The sequence below is a fragment of the Peromyscus californicus genome, unplaced genomic scaffold (genome assembly GCF_007827085.1).
Source record: "Peromyscus californicus insignis strain IS unplaced genomic scaffold, ASM782708v3 Scaffold_9__1_contigs__length_137607984, whole genome shotgun sequence".
NCBI lineage: Eukaryota > Metazoa > Chordata > Mammalia > Rodentia > Cricetidae > Peromyscus > Peromyscus californicus.
Genome location: NW_026294617.1, coordinates 69023668 through 69050018, shown reverse-complemented (window position 1 = coordinate 69050018; position 26351 = coordinate 69023668). Strand labels below are relative to the sequence as shown.

The 26351-nt window shown below is 51.0% G+C and overlaps 1 protein-coding gene and 1 long non-coding RNA gene across 3 annotated transcripts; one reads left to right on the top strand and one right to left on the bottom strand.

The window, feature by feature from the left end:
- Positions 1-4614: 4614 nt before the first annotated feature.
- On the bottom strand, positions 4615-15946 carry Pmvk (phosphomevalonate kinase). 2 transcript variants are annotated; one of them, XM_052731043.1, is made up of 5 exons: positions 15644-15946; positions 13095-13158; positions 9059-9211; positions 6192-6321; positions 4615-5113 (listed from the first exon to the last, which is right to left on the bottom strand). In XM_052731043.1, exons 1-5 carry the CDS (start codon positions 15736-15738, stop codon positions 4974-4976), a joined length of 582 nt encoding a protein of 193 aa, XP_052587003.1. In that variant the 5' UTR covers positions 15739-15946; the 3' UTR covers positions 4615-4973. The 2 variants fall into 2 exon arrangements, with proteins under 2 accessions (XP_052587003.1, XP_052587004.1); XM_052731044.1 differs by lacking the exon at positions 13095-13158.
- A 7658-nt stretch (positions 15947-23604) lies between these two features.
- Positions 23605-25861, top strand: LOC128105325 (uncharacterized). Its single transcript, XR_008216308.1, has 2 exons — positions 23605-23926; positions 25462-25861. It is a non-coding gene; the product is annotated as an uncharacterized LOC128105325 (long non-coding RNA).
- The last annotated feature ends 490 nt before the right edge of the window (positions 25862-26351 follow it).

Below are 26351 nucleotides of genomic sequence, written 5' to 3'. Positions count from 1 at the left end.
TCAAATATAAACATACAAATAAAATGCCAGCGAGGTCCTCTTTTCTGGCTGGAACTATGCAGGCCTTCACAGAGGAGAAAAAGAATGTTCCTGCTGTGCCAGGAACCTTTAGAAAAAGAAAAGGAATTTTGCAGAGTTGAAGGTCAAGAGCCTGTAAAAGAAATTTCCTCAAAGGTTGCTTGAGGAAGACAAGGGGGAAGCTTATCTTTGGGAAAAAAATCTAAGCACAGGGCTGGAGAGATGGCTCAGTGGTTAAGATGGCTGCTCTTCCAGAGGACCCTGGGTTCAATTCCCAGCACCTAAATGGTGCCTCACAATTCCAGTTCTAGGGGATCTAATGACCTCTTCTGGCTTCCACAGGCACCAGGCACACATATGGTGCACAGACACACACGCAGGCAAAGTGCCCACACATATAAATTAAATTAAAGGAAAAAAAGAAAAGAAAAGGCTAGCCACTATCACAAGGAACACAGGCAAGTGTACAGAATTGAGATTTGAAGAGCCAGGACGGCAGGAAATGCTGACCACTTCTGCGTGCTGGTGTACCCCAAACTGGCCTTTGTGGTCAGAATCAGAGGCATCAGTACGTGAGCCCAGAGGTATGAGACATGTCGCAGGTTCTTCATTTGAGCTTGATCACCTCTGTCCAGCTCAAAAGGCTCCAGTCAACACGCTGAGAATTACGGAACCACACATCGCATGGGGTTCTCCAACTCCAAGTCAGTAAGCGAGCTAATCTGCAAGCCTTGTGGTAACCTCAATAAGCAAATCGCCTTGACAGGTGCACCGGATTGCGTGGTTTCTGGGTAAATGTGCCACCGTCTTCATGGAGGATCTCACTCATGAGATCTAGACTGTTAAAAACGCTTCAAGGAACCAAGGAAACTCCTGGGGCCTTGTGAGTTATCTTCTCCAGGAAGCGGAACAAAGGAAAGGGCAACATTGCAAAAGGTGGAGAGGCTGGCAGCAGGGAAGAGCAGGGCAGCAGGGGAGGGGAGAGCAGAGCAGCAGGGGAGAGCAGGGCAGCAAGGGAGGGGAGAGCAGAGTAGCAGGGGAAAGCAGGACAGCAGGGGAGGGGAGAGCAGAGCAGCAGGGGAGAGGCTGGCAGCAGGGGAGAGCAGGACAGCAGGGGAGAGCAGGACAGCAGGGGAGGGGAGAGCAGGACAGCAGGGGAGGGGAGAGCAGAGCAGCAGGCTCAGGGGAGAGCAGGGCAGCAGGGGAGGGGAGAGCAGGGCAGCAGGGGAGGGGAGAACAGGGCAGCAGGGGAGGGGAGAGCAGAGCAGCAGGCTCAGGGGAGAGCAGGGCAGCAGGGGAGGGGAGAGCAGGGCAGCAAGGGAGGGGAGAACAGGGCAGCAGGGAAGGGGAGAGCAGGGCAGCAGGGGAGGGGAGAGCAGGGCAGCAGGGGAGGGGAGAACAGGGCAGCAGGCTCAGGGGAGAGCAGGGCAGCAGGGGAGGGGAGAGCAGAGCAGCAGGGGAGAGCAGGGCAGCAGGGGAGGGGAGAACAGGGCAGCAGGCTCAGGGGAGAGCAGGGCAGCAGGGGAGGGGAGAGCAGAGCAGCAGGGGAGAGCAGGGCAGCAGGGGAGGGGAGAGCAGAGCAGCAGGGGAGAGCAGAGCAGCAGGGGAGAGCAGGGCAGCAGGGGAGGGGAGAGCAGGGCAGCAGGCTCAGGGGAGAGCAGGGCAGCAGGCTCAGGGGAAGGACGGGCTAAGTATCTCCCACAGTGCGTTTGTAATCTGGTCAGTTAATGAACAGTGGCTGCTCGGCAAATTGGAGGGAACGTGCCAGTGAGATGCCCCAACTAGATGCTGGAACGGCTATGGGCATGATGGGGCATGTGTGTAATCTATGGGCATGATGGGGCATGTGTGTAATCTATGGGCATGATGGGGCATGTGTGATCTATGGGCATGATGGGGCATATGTGTAATCTAAGGGCACGATGGGACATGTGTAATCTATGGGCATGATGGGACATGTGTGTAATCTATGGGCACGATGGGACATGTGTAATCTAAGGGCATGATGGGGCATATGTGTAATCTAAGGGCATGATGGGGCATGTGTAATCTATGGGCATGATGGGACATGTGTAATCTATGGGCATGATGGGGCATGTGTGTAATCTATGGGCATGATGGGGCATGTGTAATCTATGGGCATGATGGGGCATGTGTGTAATCTATGGGCACGATGGGGCATGTGTGTAATCCCAGCACCTGAGTGGTAGAGGCAGAAGGAGGGGAAGTTTAAGGCTAGCCTCAGCTACCTGGAAAGGAGGGAAGGGAGGCACCAGCACACACCTTCACACTGAAGGATGCCCCCGGTAACAGCAGTAAGCACAGGCCTGAAGTCACTTGGTGTCCAGGTTCCACTGGCTCTACCCTGTCCAATTTGTCTTCCTGGGCTTCTTCACTGGAGAACAAATTCTCCTGTGGCAGAACCCAGGCCTGTCTAACAGCTGCATCCTGAGCTCCTGGATCCACATTGGCTTACGTGGATGCCAGAGAAGTTCACGCGGGAGAATACACGAGGCTATGCTACACTACATAAGCCAGGCTGAGTAAAGGCGTTCATCCGATCATGTGTAGGTGTTTCTCACCCCCAACCAGGAAGTCTGACTTGGATCCACCCGACACCTCCGCTCCTCTTTGGAGCTGATGAGAATATGCCTTGACTCCCAGGGTGCTGAATCAGTCACCTCCATCTACCACACGAACACCGTGGCTCTCCCCAGCCTTTATTTCTTGCTCAGAACCTTATGACAGCCTCTTAACCAGTCCATTTGCATGTGTTCCCTGTACCTGTCAAAACCATCAATGTTGCCCTTCCCGTCGCTGTTGTAGGATATTATGTTAAGGTGTGTTACTTTTGTTTATGCTCTGGAACATTCGTTTAATGATGCAAAGATGTGTTTGATTAAATAAAATTCATCTGTGGTCGGAAGGCTGAGTCAGCAACTAGCTGACAGGAAGTGGTAGGGAGGAGCCAGGTGGAGAAGGGTTTATGGGGGGGGGTGCAAGGAGAAGGGGGGGGCAGGGGTTGGGGGGGGAGGACATGAGCAAGGAGAGGAGGTGAGCTACTTGTTATTCAGCCTCTCTGAGGAGCAGAATTCCACCTCAACCTTTTGAATCTTGAATTCTTCAGAGGGACAGAGATTTAGTTAAGTTCCCTTCCTAGCTTTGAAAGAACCAGAGCCTGAGGGAACAGAATTCCCTCAGGCCGCGGCTCCTGCAGCCTAAGTGCCGCTGGTGGCGGCAGAGTCTGGCTTGAAAAGCAGCAGCCATGTAGCTGTATACATAATAAATAAATCTTTAAAAAAAAAAAAAAATAAAAGGACAACACATCTCTAGTCAGATACTCAGTCTTCCCTCTCGGGTCTGCTGCCGCACCCCCACTCCCATCACAATTACTGGCTGGTCCCCCCATGGGAGCCGGTCTTGCCCTGTATCTCAGGCTGTGCCTGAGGGTCAAGTAACCCTGTTCTCCCAGAAGCACTGCCCCCTCTCTATTTTTTTTTATTTTGTTTTGTTTTGTTTTGTTTTTCGAGACAGGGTTTCTCTGTGTAGTTTTGGTGCCTGTCCTGGATCTCGCTCTGTAGACCAGGCTGGCCTTGAACTCACAGAGATCTGCCTGGCTCTGCCTCCCGAGTGCGCCACCTTATTTATTATGTATACAGAAGAGGGCTCCAGATCTCATTACAGATGGTTGTGAGCCACCATGTGGTTGCTGGGAATTGAACTCAGGACCTCTGGAAGAGCAGTCGGTGCTCTTAACCTCTGAGCCATCTCTCCAGCTTGCCCCCTCTCTATTTTAAAGCCCTTTCTGCCCCCTCAGACTGGCCCCATGGGAGAGGGGTCCTCCTTGAGCCAGAAAGCACTACTGACCCACCACACTAAGAGGACGTTTTTCTCAACAACAAGTGCCAGTGTTTAGGTCCAGTGAAGGGTCTCTGAAGTGGCTGCCCAGGCGTGAGGGCAGGGTATGGACTCCCAAAGAAGGTCCCAGGCCCTATAGCAATTATGGCTTTCCAAGAGGACACTCCAGCTGGCGGCACAATCCAGCTCTCGCAGTTAGTAAGTGGTAGTCTGGCCCTCTGCTATATGATGGAGGTTCGGTCTGGAGAGACGAATCCACCCTGCAGCTGGGAAAGGCTAAGAACCATCCTTGAGGTGCCTCTGTGTCTTGATTCCACCGACTCTCGTGAACACCTACACCGGATATACCAGAGGTCCCCACTGGGTGTGGTCTGTCTGTCATCTTTAAAATGAGGTAAGGGATATAAAAATACCAGTCTAAACCGGGCGATAGTGGTACACACCTTTAATCCCAGCACTCGGGAGGCAGAGGGTTGGAGCTCTGTGAGTTCGAGGCCAGCCTGGTCTACAGAGTGAGTTCCAGGACAGCCAGAACTATTACATAGAGAAATCTATCTCAAAAACAAGAGGGAGAGGGAGAAAGAGGGGGTGGGGGAGTACTGTCCTAGGCTTTAGGCTCAGGTCAGCCTCTGCAGGATTCATTCTAGCCAGGTGCAAGGCAGAGCAGGGACCCACACCTACCCCGACACCCCCAGCTTTTCTAAGATACAGGGAAATAAGAGGTCTCCATCTTTGAGCTGTGTTCCAAGGAGGTTTATTGGGATTCCAGGGCCGAGAGCACACACACAGGGAAGCAAAACCTTCACAGCTCAGCTGGCCTGGTCATCCATAGGCATGGGAATGTTCCTGCCTCAAGTAAAACTAATGCACCCTCCTTAGCCCTGAAAGCGTCCTGAAGAGGAGGGCGTCCCCTCCAGGGAAGCCAAGTACACCAGAGGTTTCCAAACTTGCCCACTGCTCACGAGCATCCTTCCCAGACCTCTGGAAATGGAGAGCCAGACTGTCTGCTCTCTGACCTCAGCTAGGACTAGGGAGCCGCACGTGGCAGGACCAGTGTTCGCCTAGTGCAGCAGTCTCTGCTCGCCCCTGAAGTCTGATCACGAAAGTCTGGCACGAATATATTCCAGCAGGTTCTCCAACTGATCTTCTAGGCACTGCTCATCCCCATGGTTCTCAATGACCCAGTCAAAGTTCCCGAAGTTGTCCAGGCCGCACTCTGACTCAGCATCATCCACCCCTGGGACAGAGAGGAGAGGAGTCAGGCCCCAGCCCTCCCCAAACCAGGCATCCACTCTGTGCCTCCCCCTGAGAACCTCTGTGAGCAGCTGTGGCCTCCCACCACCAGCCGAGCTCCCAGGCAGTCCCTGAAGAAATCACTCTGCCCTTGCTGTTGTCTACAGAGAGTAGACCGGATCATCAAAAACTACAGACTACCCAAAGGGGCGTCACACTCTTAGGCCAGGCTGGCATGTGCTGGACTGGGGTCTGCTGGGAGGCTGTGTCCTCAGGGTTGGAAGCCAGGTGAGAGTGTGGCTCCTCCTCCACCTTCATGGCCTTGAGAAGGAGACTTGACCTTTCTGGGCCAAAGCCCTCCTCTGCCATGAGTACAGGAACAGCAGCACCCTCGGGGCAGTGGTAAAGCAATGAGTAAGTAATAGGAAGTGTATAAAGCACCAGACACAGGCTGGCCTGCCAGAGCGCCCAGCAGATGCACTGTTAGTAGCAGTCACCATCATTAGATCTGAGTGTACTGCCCGGTATGGTGGCGCATGCCTTTTGTCTCAGTAATCGGGGAAGCTATGGCAAGTGGGTTTCTGTGAATTCGGGGCCAGCCTGGTCTACAGAGCGAGCTCCAGGCCAGCCAGGGCTACACAGAGAAACCCTGTTTTGAAAAACCAAAAAAAAAAAAAATCTGAGTGTTATCCACAGAAGAGTGATCCGGGGCAGGACAGAGGCCTGAGCTGCACTTCACAGCTGCCTGGAAAACTTCCTGTCCAGCCCCCTGATTTGTCAATCAAACAGAAGCAGGGTTTGTTCAGCTTGCTCACTCACAGCCACTGTTAGCCCCCACCAGGTTGGAAAGCAAAGTCTAAGGACCACAGACTAGAGCCTGGCCAGAGAAGTCCACTGGCCTTGAGAAGACAGCCCAAGAAGATACCCTGCGAACTTGACCTTCTACCACCCCATCCCTCAGGCCTTAGATTCCCCTTCACAAGCTCTCACCCACTCTCTCCAGGCCTGCTGGGGGGGCAAGCAGGAGAGCACAGGGGTGGCTGAGCTGTGTGCCGAGCCTCGGGGTGTCATTTGCAGCCTACCTGGTGTGAACACCCAGCCCCGGTGCTGCCGGCTCTGTTCCGAGGCTACAACTCGGACTGTCTGTGTCACGGCCCCATAGGCCCCCTGAAACCACTGGATATCAGACACCCTCCGTGTGTCACTCACCAGCTGCAGAGAAGAGGCACAAACGGGTAACCATGAGGACAAAGCGCTTTAGGGGGAAAGAAGTTGGGGGGCTAGAGGGGGGAGGCACATGCTGTAGAAGAAGACAGGGAAATGGTGCAGCTCCCTGAACAAACGCTTCTAAGTACTGCCACCCGCCGGGCAGCTCCACCACTCGGCTGCGGTACTAAGTAAGGGGCAGTGCGTGTACTTACTGTGCGCTGGCACTGTGCCAGGCACCGAGGATGGAGTCGTCATAAACAAAACACACCTTGCCCTGCTCTCTTTGCGCTGGCACATACCACACAGCAGGAGAGACCCGAGATACACAGCAACTTCTCCAACACCCAGGGCCCACAGCACAGACAGATAAACGTCAGCCCAGAATGGCCGAAACGTAGGTCCTCAGCTCCTGATCTCTCCGCTCCTGCCTCCTTCTATCTCAGAAAACGACAGCTGCTCAGCACGAAACCCTTGTCCTTCTTCCCCATAACCAACTCATCATCACCCACTCAACTCCTGCCGGCTCTATCCTTAAAATCCATGTAAAACTGGCCCCTTCCCAAGTCTCTCACAGCCCTGAGCTCCAGCCAGACACCAGCCTGTCACACAGGCCGCTCTAGAGGCCCCTCTACTTCACCTGCCCTCCAGAAGCCAGAGCAAGCCTGTTAAAGCCTTTGGTTTCGAAACAAGGTCTCACTATGCAGCCCTGGCTGGCCTCGAACTTGCTGTGCAGCTAAGGCTGACATTCAACTCCCAATCCCCCTGCCTTTGCCTCCTGAGTGCTGGGATTACGGCCATGAACACCACATCTATAATCCCAGGTGTGGGAGTGTGGGAGTGTGTGTGTGTGTGTGTGTGTGTGTGTGTGTGTGTGTGTGTGTGTGTGTGTGGTGTGTGTGTGTGAGTGTGTGTGTGTGTGTGTGTGTATGTGTGTGAGTGTGTGTGTGTGTGCGCGCGCGTGTGTGTGTGTGTGTGTGTGTGTGTGTGTGTGTGTGTGTGTGTGTGTAGATAAGAAGGATTCCGTTTTCTCCTTCCACCATGGGGGTCCTGCGGATCAAACTCAGGTCTTCAGGCTTGGCAACAAATGCCTTTATCCACTGGGATACTGCACCAGCTTCCAACTGGCATTTTGATGTGGGTTCTGGGGGATCTGAGCTGCAGGACTTTACCCACTGAGCCATCTCCCCAGCCTCAGGGCCTCAACCACATTCCCACCAAGAACGATCTCCAGATACTAACACATGCTCTACCATTGGCCTACACCCCAAGATGCCTTTTAATCCCTAAACTATGTCTTTCCTCGTCTCAGAACCCCCACCCCAGTGACTTCTAGACTCTTCCAAAGCCTCACAAGGTCTGTTCTTAACCTCTCACAACCACCACATGGCTGTCTCTCAAACATATCAAGAACAGGCCTCCAGCCTTCACATTCTGGTCCCTCTTTCCAGAAAGCTACTTCCCCAACTACCCATCCAGCTCACGCCTTCGTTTCCTTTAGGTCACGCTCCAACCTTACCTTATGACCTTCTCTGAGGCCCTTAAATAGCAGTCCCTGCCCGGACTGCCCACACCTCCATCTGTCTTGTTCTGTTCCACCTGGCATCGTCTACATCTACTCAGTACCTGTCTCCCCAGCTCCCAGCTAGAACATCAAGTTCCCTGAAGGCTGCGTCTTCATCGCATTTTACACCAACACATCCTCAGAACCTGGACAGGTGCCTGGCACAAGGAAACACTCCACAGTTAGCACAAGAACGAATAAGGAAGGCCCAGCATAGGGTGCTGTGGGCTAGTTAAGACCTGGGGAGTGGAGGCAGGAGGGAGGATCAGGGGCTCAAGGTCATCTTTGCTACCTGGGAGATTCAAAGCCAGCCTGGGCTACATGAGACCCTGTCTTAGGAGAAGGGGGGAAAAAAAAAGGAATAATGGGTATCCAGGAAGCCTTCCCCATGGAGGTGACATGAAAACTGTGGGAGTTAACCGGGCAAAAAGGGCAGGAAAGGGCAGTCGGGCAGGAAGAGGACACACAAAGGCGTGATCCACCAGGTGTGGTGACACATGCATTTGATCCCAGCACTTGGGAGACAGAGGCAGGTGGATCTCTGTGAGTCTGAGGCCATCCTAGTCTACAAAGTAAGCTCCAGGCCAGTCAGGGCTACAGAGTGAGACCTTGTCTCAAAAAAAAAAGTGGAAAAGAAGGAGAAAAAAGAAGAAGCAAAGCGTGATCACATGATTGGCAGAAGAGAAGCTGGTGGCCACAGCGGTTAGGAGAGGAAAGGATGCAGGAGCTGCATCAAGGCCCAAAGTCACATCAAAGCTTGGACTTGGCTCATGAGAGCGGTGGGGAGCCACCAGCGCACGCTAGACAGGCCAGAGAGTCATGGCTTAATTCTTTTTGTTGTTGTTATTGTTGTTTGAGACAGGGTTTCTCTGTGTAGCTTTGCACCTTTCCTGGAACTCACTTGGTAGCCCAGGCTGGTCTTGAACTCACAGAGATCCGCCTGGCTCTGCCTCCCGAGTGCTGGGATTAAAGGCAGGAGCCACCACCCCCCAGCGATGGCTTAATTCTTAAAGAGTCACTCTGGCTTCCAAGCAGAAATGTCTCACTGAGGCAAGAGACACCAGCAAGAGACGACTGAGATGTTAGAGACTTGGACACCAGGTGGGGGTGAAGAAGAGAGATGGCCACAGGAAAGGGCTGGGAAGATGGGTTTTGTGAGCCGCCACTGAGCCCTCTTACCCAGACAGGCTGGGACACGCCTTCCACAATCTTCCTGCAGAAGAAGCCTGGGTCGGCCTGGCGCTTCTCCTCCCCCCAGAGGATCATGTCCCTCCGATAGGCCTCCTTGTAGGTGCTGGCATCCAGGAGTCTCTGGAAGTCCAAGCCATGCTCCTGCCCAAAGCACAGTCCATCTATGACACAGTCTATGGGAAGAACCGCCCTGCCTGGCACCACCTCCCTTTGCAGGCACTAGTCAGCTTGGAGCATGGTAAGAGGAAGAGATCGCCACAAAGAGGTAGACCTGAAAGCTGGGAGGTCTCAGGACAAGTCCAGAAACTGTTTGAAATGTGTGGTGTAGTTCTTCTCTTCTGAGGGTTTCATTTTCCCAGTTTTTTCTGGCTTAAACTAATCTTGAAATTAGTTTGCATCCCCTGGGCACAGCCTCAGCCATCAACCAAAGCGGGAATTTGAAAAACTAAAGCAAAACCGCATTCCAACCAGAAGTCTCATATCCTGGCATCATTTGCCTCCATCGCAAACTCCAGAGAGGTGTCTTCCCCTTCCCCTCATCCATCCCGAAGGTCCTGGCACTTGGCTGAGACAACATCACTCCATTTGGCTCTGGGCATTCCTAGGGTCTTGTACACCCAGAAGACCCCTTAGGCAGGAGAGACTACTCTGACCCCCAGGAAACTGCTTCTAGACCTGCCCTCCACTTTCCAGAGACAATGACAAGCAAAGGATCCATCCACATGACTACAGAACAGAAAGGGGTTGTCAAAAATATCATCCATAGCCAGGTGGTGGTGGCGCACACCTTTAATCCTAGCACTCAGGAGGCAGAGGCAGGCAGAGCTCTGAGTTCAAGGCCAGCCTGGTCTACAGAGTAAGTTCCAGGACAGTCAGGGCTACACAGAAAAACCCTATCTAGGAAAAAGAAAAAGAAGAAAGAAAAAAACAAAATCATCCAGAGGCTGGAGAGATGGCTCAGAGGTTAAGAGGTCCTGAGTTCAATTCCCAGCAACCACATGGTGGCTCACAACCATCTGTAATGAGATCTGGTGCCCTCTTCTGGCCTGCAGAGATACATGCAGGCAGAACACTGAATACATAATAAATAAATAAATCTTAAAACAAAACAAAACAAACAAAAACTGTTCTTCTAGAGGACCTGGGTTCAATTTCTTGCTCCCACACAGTGACTCACAAACATCTGTAACTCCAATTCCAGGCAATCCAATGGCCTCTTCTGGCCTCTGAGGGCACCAGGCACCAAGTGGTACACAGATATACACCAGGAAAAATACTCATACATATAAAATCTTTTTAATTAAAAAAAAATCACCAGTTCATGTTCTGGTTTCCCCTACTAACTCAATGAAGAGAAACCTGTTCTCCTGGGCTCTCAGTGTCCTGGTCCTCAGTGGCAGACAATGTTCAGCGAGCCGGTGAGCAGCCCTACTTATGAACTGTCTATTCTCCAGGAGCATCCTGACCCACCTAGCCAGTGGCGTTTCCCACTAACCGAAGAAATCAATGTGTCAAGAGATTCCCTTTGGGGTTCAAGTTGCTGGGGCGGGGGCACCGCTGGAATGATGCTGAACCACCGTCAAACATCAAGGACCACCAGGCCATCTGGACCCCCCTACGGAGTTTTAAAAACTGCCAACTCCTGAGTCTGGGGATGTAGGTCAGTGATGGACTGGAGCATTTGCCTAGGGTTTCTGGGGTCAAAGGCTCTATGCCCAGCACTAAAGAAAAATACAGTAAAAACTCCCTCTCCTTCAGCCCCCACTGTCAACAGGCCTGGGCAGAGCCTAGCTTAGGAACTTCAGGAGCCGACAGTGGGTTTGAAGCTGCGCCTCAGGCCCCACTAAGGAGGGCTGCATCCCTCCCTCTGCCTCCTTTCCTCCTCCTGGCCTTGAGGAACTCCTCCATCCAGCTTCACTGGGAAGAAGTCTCCCAGAGAAAATGTGGAAACCTCTGAGTCTCCTTACCCTGCCATGGTCCCTCAGGCTGCTACCTATGACTAAGCCAGCCAAGCTGGTAGAAATCTGAGGAGCCAGGACTGTAGATCCACCTGAAGGAGAGGAGGTGAGCACAGGTCCCTGGAAGGATGCACCAGGCTTGGCAGCCAACGCTGGTGACCAAAGGCTGCTCACTGTGTGCAAACCTGACCTTGCCTCTCTGTTCTTTCCCTGGAGTCTAAGATGCTGGGAGTTACTATTTAGTTTTTAATCCTATTTTAATAATCAATAATTGTATGTTTTCTATCCATATGATTTAAAATTCAAAAGAGGCCAGACTCGGTGGCACACGCCTTTAATCCCAGCACTCAGGAGGCAGAGGCAGGTGGATTTCTGTGAGTTCTAGGCCAGCCAGAGACCCAGTTTCAAAATAATAATAGTAAGATAGCAACAACCAAAATTCAAAAGAGATGTGTTCATTTACAATAAAAATCTCTTTTCCGCCGGGCGGTGGTGGCGCACGCCTTTAATCCCAGCACTCGGGAGGCAGAGGCAGGCGGATCTCTGTGAGTTCGAGGCCAGCCTGGGCTACCAAGTGAGTTCCAGGACAGGCGCAAAGCTACACAGAGAAACCCTGTCTCGAAAAACCAAAAAAAAAAAAAAAAAAAAAAAAAAAATCTCTTTTCCTCCCTTCCTCCCCTCCCTGAGGCAGCCGACACTACAGTTCCCATGGTGTCTTTTCCAGCATCATAGGCCTGCATCCCTCATAGCTGGGACAGTGCTCAAAAGGACAAGTACCTCATATATGTGCTGGAAGAAGAGCTGGATATGTGAGCAAAAATACTTATAATGCCTTGTTTTTTCTTTTTCTTCTTTTTTTTTTTCCCTTGAGACAGTGTCGCACTCTGTAACCCTGAGTGGCCTAGAAGTCTCTCTGTAGACCAGGATGGCCTTAAATTCACAGAGATCCACCTGCCTCTGCCTTCTGAGTACTGAGATTAAATGCATTTGCACCACCATGTATGATTCTAATGCCCAGTTATTAGTATTGTTTGTCCCACCAAATCTCCGTTCAGCCTTGTCCCCAGTATGGTGGGTATTGGGGTGCCTCTGAGGTATTATGGCTCTCAGGGAGGACTAATGAGTTCCCACCCTTATGGGACTGGATTGGTCACCCTGAATGTAGGTTATTTTACAAAAGGATCCAGGCCTCTCCCCTCTTACCACGTGACCTTTCTCTTGTCCACTGTCCTTCCACCATAAGGCCCTCACCAGAAGCTAAGTGGATGCCAACAGCATGTTCTTGGACCTTCAGAACTTGAGATATAAATCCCTTTTCTGTACAAAGTACCCCACCTCAGATATTGTGTTACCCCAAAACAAGCTGACTAGGACCATAACACATGCTCTGCATCTCAGCGTCTGCCACTTAACAATATATCTTGACAACTCATGGGACGAAATTCCTTTGGGGGAAGAGGTATGTGCATACATTTGGAGGTCGGACATCTACCTCGGGTGCTGCTCCGTCCACCTCGGGGTTTTAATTTTGTTTTTGAGATAAGGTTTCTCACTAGGACCTGCAGCTGACCAATTAGGCTAGGCTGGCTGGCCAGCAAGCCCCAGAGGTCTGCCTGTCTCGGCCTCCCCAGTGCCGGGATTACAAGTGTGCATGGCCATGCCTGGGTTTTCATGTAGGTACTAGGGACCCAGGTCACAGCAAACATTTTACCAACTGCACTGTCTCCCCAGCCCCTGATAATTCCAGGGTTGCATCAGGTCAGCTGAGTGCGAGAGTATGGTGGCATGCCATAGTTTTCAGTGAGGTGATGATAACACAGATCCTTATTAGTATGGTGGGCCAGTCTTGCAATGGATCCATATTAGTTATGTGGCATCAGGGCTGCCAACTCAAGTGTCTCCAGCCCTTCCTGGAGCCTTTCTTTTTTTTTTGTTCTAAAGGCAGGGTCTCACATCTAGTGTCTTGGGTCACTGGGATCATGCCAGTGATTCAAGCAGCAGCCACAGCTCCAAAACCCAAAAGCAGGCTCCTCCCAGCCCCCCAGATGCCACAAGCCACCACCTACCCGAGCATACTGCTCCTTGAGTGGACCAGAGAGCCGCAGGACAGCACAGATGTTACCTCCAAGTCTACGGGACAGAGAACCAGAACCCAGTTAGCCCTAAGCTGCCAAGAGTCTCCAGTGTCTAAAAGAGAAGTCCAGTGCCTCTGTTGCTCCTTTCTACTATGGGAATCTATCAGGCAGGTCTCCCCTTCTCTGATCCTCTTTGCTCAGCTATAAAATAAAAATAATGAAGATAACATCGTCTGCCCTATCACTCATAATACAGATTATGAGAGTCAAAGGAATATGAAGGAGCCCTGAAACTAACAGGTAGAACCTATAAATAAGTGCCATGGGAGGTTACATTCTGGCTGGATCAGGTTACTGCTGGGACCCTAAACTCATTCTCTCAGAGCCACAGAGACCTTGGTATAAATTGACTTGGTCACCACAACTTTAATAATTTGTGCTTTCAGTTACTCAGTGTACTTAGCAACCATACACTGGGTGATATACTAAGTCCCAATGTAAGAGTCCCAATACCCACCTGGCACTGAGATGCTCACAGGTGCTCTTAAGCACCTACATGGTGAAACAGGTGCTTCTTCTCCCTCCTTTTTCTGATATGTGTGTGTGTGTGTGTGTGTGTGTGTGTGTGTGTGTGTGTGTACAGGTTAGAGGACAACTCTCAAAAGTCAGTTTCCTACTTCCATCATGTGAGTTCCAAATCAGTCTGTTTTGTTTTGTTTTTTGAGACAGGGTTTCTCTGTGTAGACCAGGCTGTCCTTGAACTCACAGAGATCCGCCTGCCTCTGCCTCCCAAGTGCTGGGATTAAAGGCGTGCGCCACCACCGCTCAGCCCGGATCAGTCTTGACAGCAAGTGCCTCTACCTGCTAAACCACCTCACTAGCCCACGTTTCATGTTCCAGATGAAGAAACTGAGGCTGAGTGAGGTTTAGTTAGCTAAAAGTGACATTTGTTGGTAATGAAAACAGTAAATAAAAACAGCCAACATTTTATTCCTGGCTAAGAATCATTCTAATTCATATATTTATTCATTTAATCCCTCTAACCATCCTATATAATGCCCATTTAGCAATAGGCAAGACTGGAGCAGACCAGGTAAGAAGTCTATAGCAGATCATACACTAAATGCTGAGCCAAGACATGAATTCTCAGAAGTCTAAAAAAGCTGGATGTGGGCCAGGCATAGAGGCACATGCCTTTAATCCCAGTACTTGCTGTTCTTGCAGACCAAGGTTCCATTCCCAGCACCCACTCGAAGGATCACAACTGTTAATCCAGTTCTGGGGATCAGATGCCCTCTTGTGGCCTCCAAGAACACCTGCACACACCATGCAGACACACTAACACAAACACAGACAGGCCTATTAAATAAATAAATCTTTAAAAACAACTAGAAAAGGACAGAGTGAGTGAGTAAAACGTATTACTTGGAGGCAGACACAACTGAATTTGAACCCCGAATTTACTACTTTATGACACTGGTAAATTTTGACTTTTTTGTTGTTGTTGTTGTTTTTGTTATTGTTGTTGTTGTTTTCAAGACAGGGTTTTTCTCTGTGTAGTTTTGGTGTCTGTCCTGAATCTCACTCTGTAGACCAGGCTGGCCTTGAACTCACAGAGATTCACCTGGCTCTACCTCCCGAGTGCTGGGATTAAAGGCCACCACCAACCAGTATAAATTTTAACATATTTTTGGCTGTTGTTTGGCTGGTTTTGGGTTTGTTTGTTTTTCGAGACAATGTCCTGAAACTCCCTCTGTAGACCAGGCTGGCCTTGAACTCAGAAATCCACCTGCCTCTGCTTCCGGAATGCTGAGATTAAAGGCGTGAACCACCACTGCCTAGCTTTTAACATTTTTTTAATAGTCAGAACCTCACCATGTTGTCCATCTAGCCTTGAATTCCTAGGTTCAAGTGATTCTCCTGCATCAGCCTTCCCTGCAGCTGGACTACACACACACACACACACACACACACACACACACACACACACACACACACACCAGGTTTTAGCTCTCTTAAGGGCCCCCTGCTTCTGCATCTGTGACATGGAATTGCTAATACTACTACTTGACAAAGAAGCTATGTGGGTTAAATGAAATGATATAAATGCTCAGTGCCTGGCATAAAATATTCAATAAATCCCTGCAATTACAGGGTGTTCTGGGCAGATTCCCTTTAGAACAGACCCGCTCAGACGTGGGTCTTGAGAAAACCTTTGGTGTCACTTTAGTCTGCGTATCTGTACCAGTTACCTCAACACGGTCGTAAAACAGGAATGACACACTGAAGATGCCTGGGTAGTATTTGTAACTCATGTTTCTTGAAGAGAGACCTGCAGCTTCAGAGCTCTGCAGAGGCAGGCCCCTGGTTCTCTGAGGAGGTCGTGTGCAGGCTGCTGTTCCACTGACGGTGAGGATCTACCTCCTCCTGCCCTGCGTCCTCCCGCTCTGCCCCTCCTGCCCTGGGCGAGCCCCCTCCATCATGCCCACCACTTGCGGTAGCTAGCGCCCATCCTCCGGCTTCCCTACACCCGCGGACACCTGCTCTGCAGCGTCTCGGTCACGAAGTCCTTCCCAGATTTCCTCTTCCCGCTAAACAGCAGCACCAGTCGCGGGGCGCCTCCGAGGGGGGCCATGGGGCCACCACGCTTCACCAGGCCTGCAGCTGACACTTCGGACCCCTGAATTCCAGCCGAGCACGGAGTGGACGCGTCCAGTCGGAGCAGAAGGGAGGAGGGACCCCGCCCCTTCTTCACACCACATAGCCCAAGTCGAAACCAGCGCGCAGAGAAAGGGAGAGAGAACCCGGAAGGAAAAGAGCCTTACAGCCTCGTATCTAAGGAGTGTCCCCCCCCGCCAGCACGCACTTAGAACAGTCCAGTCCCGCCCACAAGTGACGTCACGACCCCGCCTTCTCGGCTGACACCCTAAGCCCAGGTAGACGCTGCGTGGGAAGACGGTCCTCACATTCCCTTCCACACAACCCTGCAAACAGAAAGAAAAAGAAAAATAGTAATGTTGAAGGCATTTTCAAATCTGCCTTTTTATTTGTGCATTATAATGCATGCACTAAAGCAAGCATGTGTTTGCCCCACACTGAAAATAGCTCTTTCCAAAGTAACCAGACAATGACCTGATGGGGTGTGTTTCGTGGCGTCATCGCGAGGGAGGGGCTTAGTAGAATGCAGACTATTTCATTGTTGAACAGGTTTTGTAACTGCAGAGGCCGCCAGCAAGAGCTAAATAATCTCTGGATCTCTGGCGGTGGTGGCGCACACCTTTAATCCCAGCACTCGGGAGGCAGAGCCAGGCGGATCTCTGTGAGTTCCAGGCCAGCCTGGTCTACAGAGAGAGATCCAGGACAGGCACCAAAACTACACAGAGAAACCTTGTCTCGAAAAAAAAACAGAGAGAGAGAGAGAGAGAGCTAAGTAATCTCTATTTCAGCGACATTCTGACATTCTCCTCTCCAAAGGTTTTTGGTACGTCGGTGACATCAGTAGTATAGGTTAAGAAGTGGCTTTGACGCCATCCTCAACAAGATTACCCAATTTCCTCCGGAGTCCAACATGCAACCAGGAATTGAGAGGCAGAATTAGGGGAGATAAACCAGCGGTTAAGAGCACTGGCTGCTCTTGCAGAGCGCCTGCCTGGCCGCTCATAACCAGCAGTAACTCCAGTTCCAGGGGACCCGACGCCCTCTTCTAGCCTCTGTGGTAACTACATGGTCGTGCGTGGTACGGGGACATACAGGCAAAACACACAGAAATAAACAAATCACTTTAAAATGAAGAGGACCAGGAGTAGTCAAGTGCATCAGAGTTGCGCTCTGGGTGAGGGATGCGGCTCAACTGGTCGAGGGCCTTCCTAGCGTGTTGGAAGCCTACCTACTGAGTGATGGCCAGCACTAAACACACTGGGTTTGGTGGCCTGTGCCTGTACTCCTCACTAGCGCTGGAGGTGGAAGCCGTCAAGTTCCAGGCCAGCCTGGAATAATAAAATAAAGAGAAGGAAATGAGAGGCTGGGGGGAAGGCAAATAGAGGACACATGGCCCTACAACAAAATACTTTGTAAATTTTAAAGTATCCAATCACAGTGTGTTGTTTTATTTATTTTAAACACTTTGTAATTTCACAGTTTGTGATTTAACACATTTTCTGGCCCATCTTCAATAAACCTTTCTCTGGACCTCACTGAAAGCCAACTCTTACCAGGCCTACAAAGCCTATACCTGGTGAAGTCACTAAGTCATCAGAACTTCCACCCAGAGTTCCGAGTTTACCTGACATCACTCACCTCTCCCTCCACTTGAGGTCACTTTCCTCAAGTTCTCTGCAAAGCAGCGTCTCTCTTCCCAGTGCCGCACTAGCACACACAACTCTCTCTGGCCAGCCGTCCCTCCCCGGGCAAGGGTAACACAAGCTAGCTCTCAGGAGCCTTAGTCACAGGACGGTGCACATGGAAGGCTATGGTTGAAGGCTGATGCTGGAGAGGCCAAGGCAGGAAGGTGAGGGGTAGAGCTAGCCTGGCAGAGATAACTGGGGATGAGCCAGGCTCCTTGGGTTGAGAGTAGAAGCCTGAGATGTGCATCACCACGCTTCACAGGGGCTTGGGAGAATGATGCTTGAGGAAGCCCATGCTAGCCTGGAGCAGCAGGGAGGAACCCCTCAATGCAGGAACACCACGGCCACGAGAGTCACTTTTTCACCAATGGGGGTATGTAGAGACAAAATCACAAAAATAAAATGCAAATTTCCCTACTCTTTAGCCGACAGACTAACTGCCTAGAGCCTGGCCCAGTGACTTGTGATGCCTTGTACAAACGAAACAAAAGAAAATTATTACCTCAAGTTAGTGAGTTGCTCTCTTCAACTTCATTCAAATATAATTCCACACAAATGACCCAGGAGGCAAAGTCAGCTAATTTCTCTTAACTGCTTTTGTAAAAGTACTCCTTCCCTTCCCTCTTAAGGGTATCATATTATCATATTCCCTCTCTCTCTCTCTCTCCCTCTCCCTGACCCCGCTCCTCTCCCCCCTCCCTCTCCCCCCCCTCTCTGAATCTGCCTGTCCTCCATGTTTCTGCCTACATTAGCTATTCTTTTTTTTTTTTATTTATTTATTTATTATGTACACAGCATGTATTACTGCAGATCAGAAGAGGGCACCAGATCTCATTACAGATGGTTGTGAGCCACCATGTGGTTGCTGGGAATTGAACTCAGGACCTCTGGAAGAGCGGTCAGTGCTCTTAACCTCTGAGCCATCTCTCCAGCCCCATTAGCTATTCTTTATAAAAAGCTTTTATATACTCGGGTGTGGCGCACGCCTTTAATCCCAGTGTTAGGCAGGCAGAAGCAGGCAGATCTCTGAGTTCCAAGCCAGCTTGGGTTACATAGTCAGACCCTGTCAAAACTTTTAGAGCAATTCTGTTCTGGTAAATACTTTTCCAGACAGGGTTTTTCTGTGCAGCCCTGGCTGTTCTGGAACTCACTCTGTAGACCAGGCTGTCCTTGAACTCAGAGATCCGCCTGGCTCTGCCTCCTGAGTGATGGGATCAAAAGCATGGGCTGCCGCCTCTGCCACCACAGGCCTATTTAAAGGAGGTCTGCTGGCTATATTCATACACTCTACAGTGTGAGCCCTTGGGGACCCGACCATTTCACTCTGCAGAGCCCAGAGGATGGAGCAGCTGCACTTGGTGTTCCTTCCCACCATTCCTTTATGCAACAAACTCCTGCTCCTACTGCAATACCCGCATGTCTCTCTCTGAAGTTTACTTCCTAACTCCTCTGACTGGACCACTTTGTCTGTTTGTTTTGATCTTTGGAGATGGGGTCCTGCTATGTGGCCCAAGCTGCCTTCCAACTTGAAGTCCTCCCATCTCAGTGTTCTGGAATTAAAGGCAGTTGCCACCACCCCCAGCTGATACCCTTCTTCATTTCTTCCTTTCTTTCTTTTGCATGCATGAGTATTTTGCCTGCATGTATGTCTATGCACCATGTGCATGCCTGGAGTCCTCAGAGATCAGAAGGGGGCGTCAGATCCCTGGGGTCCGTGGACAGTTGTGAGTCACCATGTGGGTGCTGGGAATCAACCCCAGTCCTCTGGAAGAACAGCCAGTTCTTAACCCCTGATCTCTCCGGTCCCCGATAACCCGTTTTCCAAGTTCCTGGTCCATCCTACATTTGCCTACATTACTGCATCTTATTTTATAACTATTATCTTACTCATACCTCCATCCTCCAGAGAGCTAATACTCCATATTTATTGAACACTTACTGTGTGCCAGATCGTTTCTCACCTAATCAAAAGAGCGGCTGAGGCCTGCAGAGATGGCTCAGCAGTTAAGCGCACTGGCTGTTCTTCCAGAGGCCCTGGGTTGGATTCCCAGCACCCACGTGGTGGTTTGCAGCCATCTGTAACTCAGTTGTGGGGATTCTAACAGCCTCTCTGGCCTCAGGCATGTGGTGCACAGCATACATGCAAGCAAAACACTTCTACACATAAAATGAAGTAAGAGGCTGAGAGACTCGTCTCAAGGTCTAGACCTCTAAATAACGGGAGCAGCTCTGTCTGACTCCAAAACCAGATGTTTTCCAGGCCGGGCAGCCTCCTGGACATGCTTGTCCAACCTCCACAGGCAGGGCTAACCTCTTCCTCTCCTTCTTCCCCCACAGCTGCATTCCATGCTTTCCTCGGCTGCTTAAAAGCATATCAAGCGGTACCAAGGCAGGGTCAGGCACAATGCGGGATAGAGTGGGGTGGTACCCCAAATGATTGATCAAGAATGAAGGCCCACCAGGCACATGCTTTAGTCCCAGCACTCAGGAGGCAGAGGCAAGACCACCTGGTCTACAGAGTTAATTCCAGGACACTCAGGGCTGCATAGAGAAACCCTGTCTCGAAAAAAAAAAAAAAGAAAGAAAGAAAGAAAGAAATGAAGGAGCAAAAGAATGGGTGCTCCATGGGGGAGACCGGGAGGCCAGGACTTTCCCCCAAGGTTAGAAGGGACCTCTACGGATATACCCAAGGCTAGAACTGCACAACCCGGTACCCAATTGCTCAAAGTCCTGGGGCAGCCCCTTGAGGCCCCTCTTTCCTTCCCTCGGTCTCTCCCATCCCAGTCCTGAGCAGGTCCAGCCTCCAGCCCGTCCTGCTGCTGCCCCCCTGTGGTCACAACCACACTTTGCTGCAAAGAGTTAGCTGTAAGGGACAAGGATGAGGAGAAGCCTGACCTCCTCAGTTCAGGGCCTAAATTCAAAGCTCAGTGTGTGTGTGCGTGTGTGTGTGTGTGTGTGTGTGTGTGTGTGTGTGTGTGTGTGTGTGTGTGTGTGCTGACAGGTCGGGGGTACACTGAGGGAGGCCAGGAAGGAGGAACAGGAGCACACGCACACACTCAGCCTTGAGCTCAGCAACCCTGGGCTCCTGGTCCAATCTGTCCTGGCAAACTTTGGGAGCATGCATAAGTCATTCCTCTCTGAGCCTCAAACCACCTCTGAAAGGATGCTCAGTACAGGCTCTTCCAGACCTCTTACCCACAAGCCAGAGCTGGTAAGATGGCAGCTCTGACCGGGGAGATGCTTCCAGAACCAGGAGCCCAGGGGGCAGGGGGAGAACCTCTCTTTGTCTTCTTCACCAAGTGGCAAATGGGATGCATAGGTCGAGGGAGAGGAGCCGAAGACAGCACAGTTGGGCTGAATGAAGCTCAGGAGGAACGCTGGCCCAGGAGGCCGAGGCCCTGGGTTCTAGTCCAGGCCTCTGAAAAGTAACAGTAATAACCATGCAGTGTAAGTTCAGATCTGATTACATTCTTGACTCTGTGTGGGATGGGGAGGGCCAGGACTTTGGTTCATATGTTGCCTAGACCACTGGTCTCCCACCGTCACCCCTAACTCATGTAAAACCATAGCCAACTCTTAATTTCTCTCTCTCTCTCTCTCTCTCTCTCTCTCTCTCTCTCTCTCTCTCTCTCTCCCTCTGTGTGTGTGTGTGTGTGTGTGTGTGTGTGTGTGTGTGTGTGTGTGTGTGTTTCTTTTCCTATTAAAAAAGTCTTACCTCCTTCTGCATCTAGCTCTCAGTGTGCTAAAAAGCACAGAAAATTTGAAAAGTTAATGGGCCCTGTTAGTCCCTCCCTCCAAAGATGCCTGGGTAAGAGCCAACAGCCACACTCCAGGGCAGGCAGTTCAGCCAGGCCCCCCAGCATTTTCCTCCCACCCCAAGGCCATGTGGCTTCGGGTTTCAGAACAGGGTCTCAGTGATGACCTCAGGGGTTGACTCAGCCTGCTCTGCTGGGTGCCCCCCTTTAGGGTCAGTGAAGGTTAGTGTCCTGGGTTGGTAACAATGTCTCCCAAGGGTGCACACCCTACCCCACCCCCTCCTAGAGGAATGAAGGGAGGACGATGTCATGGTCTAGAGGCAGGGCATCAAAACTTGGTGGAGGCAGAGGTCGGCCAGCCCTGTTCCTAAGCCCATATATCATCAAATCAAGCCAAGCCCCTCCCCACCCGTCCCACCCACCCTCCCACCCCACCCATCCCACCCCACCCAACCAGCTTTTACTTTCCCCCTTTTCCCAACCTTGCATAAAGGCACAGTCATCCACTTGTCCCAAGGCTAGGAGGCCAAGTAGCCTTGATTTCTCCTTGTCCTCATTCCTTCCAGGCTGGCCCGTAATAATTTACAGCCTACAACAAGCGCACATCAGCGCCACCCACTCCCCATCTCTCCGCCCACCCTTCAGGCTCCCACCCTCCCTGAATGCTCATCCATCTTCCCTCGCCCTCCAAAGCCTTTGGGGGCACCCCTCGCCATTCTCATATGGAAGAGACCCCCTTGGCCCACAGGCGGGCTTCGCACTCCTCTGCCATAGGTCGTTCCTTCCCCTGCCCCTCCCCCAGCTCACCTTTGCCCTTCCTGAAGTCGCCTCCCCCACCACCAAGATCTTACTGTCTTTCACCAGCTGGCTCAGAGGCCACTCTCCAGGTCCTCTCCACGTGCCAGCAGAGGCTTCCTGGCAGCATTAAGCAAGTACTGTTAGCATTTTGCTTGTGTTAAACTACTCCAGTCAGCCTGAAAGGCAAGAACCAAGGGCTGTAGCCAGGCCTGAGAATCGGTGCCCTCTCCTCCCCGTCTGCAGTTCGCAGGCACTCCCAGTTTCCCCTAGAAGTCAGAATTAAAACAACCACTGGCTTTGTTTGGGTTTTACTTTGATTGTGAGGCACCCTGTGGGTGCTGGGCATTGAACCCTGGTCCCCTGGAAGAGCAGCCAGTGCTCTTAACTGCTGAGCCATCTCTCCAGCCCCAGCAGCACTTCCGTTGGCCCTCTGTATCAAACAGTGAGCTCCAATCTATGGAGTCAGCCCACTCCACAGCAAAATATTTGAACAGTAAGTAGACTTGGTGGTATGCACCTGTAATCCCATAAGCAGGACACTGAAGGAAAAGGAGCCTTCCAGGTCTGTCGGCTTGGGCTACACAGCGAGAATCCGCCTCAAAACTGAAAGAGAAGGCCAGTGAGATGGCTCCGCAGGAGAAGGCGCTGGCCACCAAGTCGGACAACTGTTCGATCCTCCAACCCCCCCCACGGCAGAAGGACCAGCTCTTGGGTAACTTGTCCTCTGACCTCCACACACAAAGTAGCATCGATACGCTCTCCACACAAATAACAAAGAAGGAAGAAGGAAAGAAGGAAGGGGAAAAGAAAGGGAGGTAATTTTTAAAAAAAGGTTTATTTATTTATCATGTATACAGTGTTCTGCCTGCATGTATCCCTGCACACCAGAAGAGGGCACCAGATCTCATTATAGATGGTTGTGAGCCACCATGTGGTTGCTGGGAATTGAACTCAGGACCTCTGGAAGAGCAGCCAGTGCACTTAACTTCTGAGCCATCTCGCCAACCTGAGAGAAGGCTTTTAAGTGTAAGAGTTAGTTAGTAATAAGCCTGAGCTACTGGCTGAGCATTTATAATTAATATTAAGCCTTGGAGTCAATTATTTAAGAAGCAGCTGCCTGGTATTTGGGAACAGGCAGGCAGGAGAGAAACTTCCGCCTACAAAACCCTGTCTCAAAACACCCCTCCAAAAAACAAAACAAAACAAAAATAGAATACCTTCCTCAAAAAAAAAAGAAAAGAAAGAATGAACGAACGAAAGAAAGAAAGAAAGAAACAGCCCCCTGTGGCTCATGCCTATAACCCAGCAGCTGGGGACGAGGCAGGAGAGCCACAATCTGAGGCCAGCCTGAGCCTGTCATAAAACAACCACAAGGAAATGGAAGAAAGCCAGGAGGGAAAATTGTAAGGTTTTGGTCCTTATTTACGTCCTTTAATTACGTCATCAGCCTTCGCCGGCTTCCCAGCCTAAAAAGCGGTTGAGCCCTCTGTGGGCTCTCTCTCTGTCCCCTCTCCTTTGCGCTCCTTCCCCCCCCCCCCCCCCGTCGGTCCCCCTCTCTCTCTCTCCCCCCTTCTCTCTCTCTCTCTCTCTCTCTCTCTCTCTGTCTTTCTTTGTCTCTCCCCCCCCCCCCCCCACAATAAAGCTCTAAAAAGGTAACCATGGCTAAGATTCTTTCAATCAGCACGCTCCTCCGCGGGCACGCTCCTCCGCGGGCATGGCCGCCGCGGGCGGTGACCAGCCATGAGGGGCAGCTCGGCGGCATAACCAACAATGGTGCCGTGACTCGGATACACCACCGAACACCGAGGACCTGCTGACTGCTGCTGCTTGCCGCCTCTTCCCCCATCCAGCGAGACCGCGAGCGCGCGCGCGTCCCTCGCCGCCTCCGCTGGACCCCACACCGCCACCGCCATGATTCTTCACCACAGTAAGTCCGCCGTTCTCGCGCGGTTGTAGTCTGAGCTATATTATTTGCGACGGACACCCCGGGGGTGTCCTCGAGCTGCACCAGCACCGGCACATTTCCGTTTCTGACGAGAAAGTAAATGCTGTCTTGGTCTACCGGGTGGATCAACTGCGGCGCAGCTCCAGCCCTTCACATCCCTTGACGAAGAGGATGGTGAACTTGAGCTGATTCATGGATCTCTCTCCACTCTTTGGGGACGCCCAAGATTGTAGTCTGATCCCGGTTTGTTATTTTAATTTTTTATTTTTTTTCTCTCGGCTACACCCATGCGACAAAAGGGTGGATATATTGGTGGATAGGGGCGGGCACCGGTAAACCTGGTCTCATAACAGTGTAAATCTGGCCGCATAACAGAGTCGCGGGAACTTCTACCAGAGAACGGGCAAATAAGAGTCACTTTATCTCCAAGCTTTCTGCTAAAGTTCTGAAACCCTGCTCCTTCCCTACTTCTGAGTCTCCACGTGCAACCTTTTCTGTCTGACTTCCGCCGGAGGTGGGCGGGCTCAAGTGGGCGGGCTTGGGCGGCTTCTAGGACTCGCCCTAACTCACCTTAACTCCACCCACTCATCTCAAACTGCCTTGAGAAGCACAGACGGGTCTAAAAGCGGCTAAGATCCATACAAATAAGTTTACAGTAGTCAGGATGGCTCTTAAGCCAAAAAAAAAAAAAAACAACTTATAGCCTCAGACAAGTCTTCCAAAAAGTATCGGTTTATAGTCTGCCTACTGGCAGATCTTCCAAAAGCTGTCCTTAAGCCATCAATCAGCAGGAAAAAAAAAAAAAAAAAAATTCAGGACATAGAGTAAAATCCGTCTCTTGTTCCCCAGACCTCCCCGACTAAAACTTAAGCATATGCAGAGCAAGGCTCCTGACCCCACAGGCAAAAGAGTCATCTGTGGCATTTAAGGTGTGCCAGGGAAGAAATAAAAGCCCGAAAACAAAATTGCCAAGTGCTGGCACTCGCTGACTCCCAAAAGCTGTTGGGTCCCTGTTTTAAGTGAGAAAAAGGCCACGGGCTAGAGAATGCCCTGCCAGGCCATCGACAGCCTTGTTAAAAGTGCCACCTAGAAAGACAGAGTCAGCTGACTGCCCCCAGGCACCAAGATGCATGGGTACATCAAGCTAAGACCTTCAGCAGACCTAGGCTTGGCTACAGACATGGCAGGGAACCCAGAACGCAGCAGGGAAGCGATCTGTTTCTTTCCTTCTGGACACCAAAGCCACTGACTCAGTCCTGGGAGTTTTGGGATGCCACCTCTCCTTTATTGTCGGGTACAGAGGACAGCCTTACCACCTCACCTGATTTAATTGCACTTTCAGAGTTACTTAATAAAAAAAGATTTCCACCTAAAATAAGAGCTCATTGCTTCATTCCAGATCCACTGCCTGTGTTTCTCATGTGCATACAGACAGGGCCCTGGTCTTTGCCTTGTCCCTAATTCCAAAAAAAAAAAAAAAAAATTTTCTCATGTACCACAAGCTTTTCTCTTCCCAGTTTCCTGTTCTAACTCACTGTTCAGCTAATGGTACAGGACCACCACAGAACCGGAGACCAGAGATCATCAAATAAAAAACTGCAACAGCTAAAAGGTATTTACACCCCCAGACCCAAAAGCGTCTGGGCGCTACAAAAAGACTTTAATGTAAACATCTATTACTATGAGATGCTTTTAACAATTGATCTCCTGTCTCCTAGATGCTGAACCAGTAAAGGAAACAGGTACTTTAAAATAATCTGTCTCTGATAAAGCTTAACATGTTTCAAAATCCATAGGGACAGGCCAGATCTACCTCAGATAAATGTCAACATAAAATAATAATGATTCTTTTCTCTCTCTAAGTTTTTTCTGTGTCACCAGCATCTTGTCAAACAGAAAGTTCCCAGCCACAGCCAAGAGGGATACATGTCTCCAGAGCAAACGGATGACAGACAGCATCCCACAACGCCTGTCTACCTCGGAAGACTCCCCTTCTCCATTCCCCCAAGAGCCAACCAACGTCCAAAAGTCAGCTGGAAGCAGTTTTTGAGAGGAACGACGCCCCTAGTCCCATCTACCTGCTTTTTTTTTATAATAAGGGAAAGTCTGGGATGTAAGGTTTTGGTCCTTATTTACGTCCTTTAATTACGTCATCAGCCTTCGCCGGCTTCCCAGCCTAAAAAGCGGTTGAGCCCTCTGTGGGCTCTCTCTCTGTCCCCTCTCCTTTGCGCTCCTTCCCCCCCCCCCCATCGGTCCCCCTCTCTCTCTCTCCCCCCTTCTCTCTCTCTCTCTCTCTCTCTGTCTTTCTTTGTCTCTCCCCCCCCCCACAATAAAGCTCTAAAAAGGTAACCATGGCTAAGATTCTTTCAATCAGCACGCTCCTCCGCGGGCACGCTCCTCCGCGGGC

What these genes read in the sequence shown, in the direction of transcription:
- Pmvk (XM_052731043.1), bottom strand. Translation starts at nt 15,738, where the DNA reads ATGGCCCCCCTCGGAGGCGCCCCGCGACTGGTGCTGCTGTTTAGCGGG. An exon ending in ACCGAGACGCTGCAGAGCAG is followed by an intron (nt 13,159 to 15,643) that starts GTGTCCGCGGGT and finishes TCTGTCCCGTAG; the next exon opens with ACTTGGAGGTAACATCTGTG. An exon ending in GCGTGTCCCAGCCTGTCTGG is followed by an intron (nt 6,322 to 9,058) that starts GTAAGAGGGCTC and finishes TCTTCTCTGCAG; the next exon opens with CTGGTGAGTGACACACGGAG.